Genomic DNA, 1,834 nt, shown 5'->3' on the forward strand with positions numbered 1-1,834 from the left:
TATATAGCTATATATGTGGAAGAAGAATCAGAAAGAATCAATTTCGGCTGTTACGCCTTTTTCAAATGTTGGTCTAGAAATATTCAAACCGAAAATCAAACCACTTATTTATTTCTTATATTTATGCTTATTTTTTTCCCTCCCGTTATGTTTTCCCTAAAATGAAATGCGTCATGGCATTTTCAATCATCCAAATAAGTTGGTTAACTTTTTTCAACAAAAGTCTTTATTTTCCACAATCCTCCAAAACCAACTACATTTTATAAAACACGAAAATCAAAATCTTCAATTGTTAATATTAAAGTTTATCTCAACCCGCAAAACGATGAGCAATACAAGTAAAACTATTTCCGATGAACTATTTACAATAGGGCTCCCTTACTGACAGGAGAATAAAAAAGAGCATCGTTTGTGTCATTTGGCGTTTGTATCAACCCTGCTTCCTCCGCGTCTATAGTCACACATGCCTTGACAGGACTTGGCCAACCCACGCGCTATCGCTTTGTCTTCTTCGGGCTACGGGCGGAGCCACCGCTACCGTTGGTATATCTACGAAAGTGCACATGTGCCAAAAGAGAAAGGGGGAACATAACTTAAAAGGTAGGGTGAGGATTTGCTTTTGAAATGTTTGCAGGACCGTGGAAGCGAGGAAGGAAGATTCAGTTCAGGGTAAATGCAAGTAAGGTAAAAACAAAACTTTCAACTTAATTTAAAAGCTATGAGAGAAGAGGAGCTCGGTCTTTGACTTTTCTTTAGCTCATATCCATATACCGCGAATTGTTCGTTGGTCGAGGGCGCAGGATTAGTTTGCCGGTTTCGTCGCAGGACATGTTAAACTCCGCCAAAACGCTTCGAGTTCGTGATGTGATGATTTGCGGAGCCATCACTAGCTTGTGGATGCCAAATACAAAAAGTAGGACTGAAAAAGAGAATAAGATTTGGTTCTGGTATTTAAATGAAAGCAGGCCTAACTCACGAAGGATTGCAGTAGAGAATGTGAACACGGGATGATTCCAAAGCGAGTCCATCAACGGAACAATCGAGGTACGAGGATCAGTCAACCAGTAGAACGCGCCGACGAACGTAATCAGCGACATGGTGCATAGTAGAACTGCAAGAGAAATAGCATCCAGGTTAGGGAACGTTGCAGCAATCAAGTGATGTACCGAGCTTTATACTTCTCCATCGCAATGTAGAGGGCTGTAATGCTGCTATAACTTCCGTGAGGCGTCTTTCAAAGGCCTTCAAGTCTAGAAGGATCAAGTTGTTAGTTTTCTGAGAACAAACAGAACGCGAACGCTTACCTTCACAAGCCGAGGGTTCTAGAGACATATTACCAAAATAAATTTCACTTATTAAATTAAACTACAGCTTGAAATTTCAATTTATTGTGTTTTGAGTCGATTTATAATTTACACAACAGATAAACTCATCTTGAGTCCGAAAATTTCAAAATTTTGGAAGAATTTTATGCAAACTCTCCTGCAAAGTTGACACAACACTCACATCATCACATCAAGCAAATGTCATTTCAAAGCCCTTCAGCATCAAAGCCAAGCACTTGACATACACTATTAAAATACCGTATACGGTACAAAACATATTATATGATTACACGGTAAAAAATCAACACGCTCAATTTAACTGTTCCATCTATTGAATGATCAACTTTAAAATCACCATTATTGAAAATGATATTCCTTTGATTTTGAAGTAGTGTCACACCTTTCACAAGTGTGTTGAATGCAGACAATTCCATAACATCAACAGTGTTGATCAAAGTGCCACTCACTGGATGTTGAAATGATTAGCACTTCGATCAGCACCAATAATG

General features: G+C 38.7%; 1 protein-coding gene across 2 annotated transcripts; it reads right to left on the reverse strand.

The window, feature by feature from the left end:
• Window positions 1-203: 203 nt before the first annotated feature.
• On the reverse strand, window positions 204-1,519 carry LOC134204828 (nuclear envelope phosphatase-regulatory subunit 1 homolog). Of its 2 annotated transcripts, none has more exons than XM_062679620.1 (5): window positions 1,305-1,519; window positions 1,167-1,250; window positions 977-1,111; window positions 772-919; window positions 204-549 (listed from the first exon to the last, which is right to left on the reverse strand). In XM_062679620.1, exons 1-5 carry the CDS (start codon window positions 1,330-1,332, stop codon window positions 495-497), a joined length of 450 nt encoding a protein of 149 aa, XP_062535604.1. In that variant the 5' UTR covers window positions 1,333-1,519; the 3' UTR covers window positions 204-494. The 2 variants fall into 2 exon arrangements, with proteins under 2 accessions (XP_062535604.1, XP_062535605.1); XM_062679621.1 differs by having other exon boundaries at window positions 1,179-1,250; window positions 1,305-1,518.
• Between the last annotated feature and the right edge of the window lie 315 nt (window positions 1,520-1,834).

The sequence above is a fragment of the Armigeres subalbatus genome, unplaced genomic scaffold, assembly GCF_024139115.2.
Source record: "Armigeres subalbatus isolate Guangzhou_Male unplaced genomic scaffold, GZ_Asu_2 Contig930, whole genome shotgun sequence".
Lineage (NCBI taxonomy): Eukaryota > Metazoa > Arthropoda > Insecta > Diptera > Culicidae > Armigeres > Armigeres subalbatus.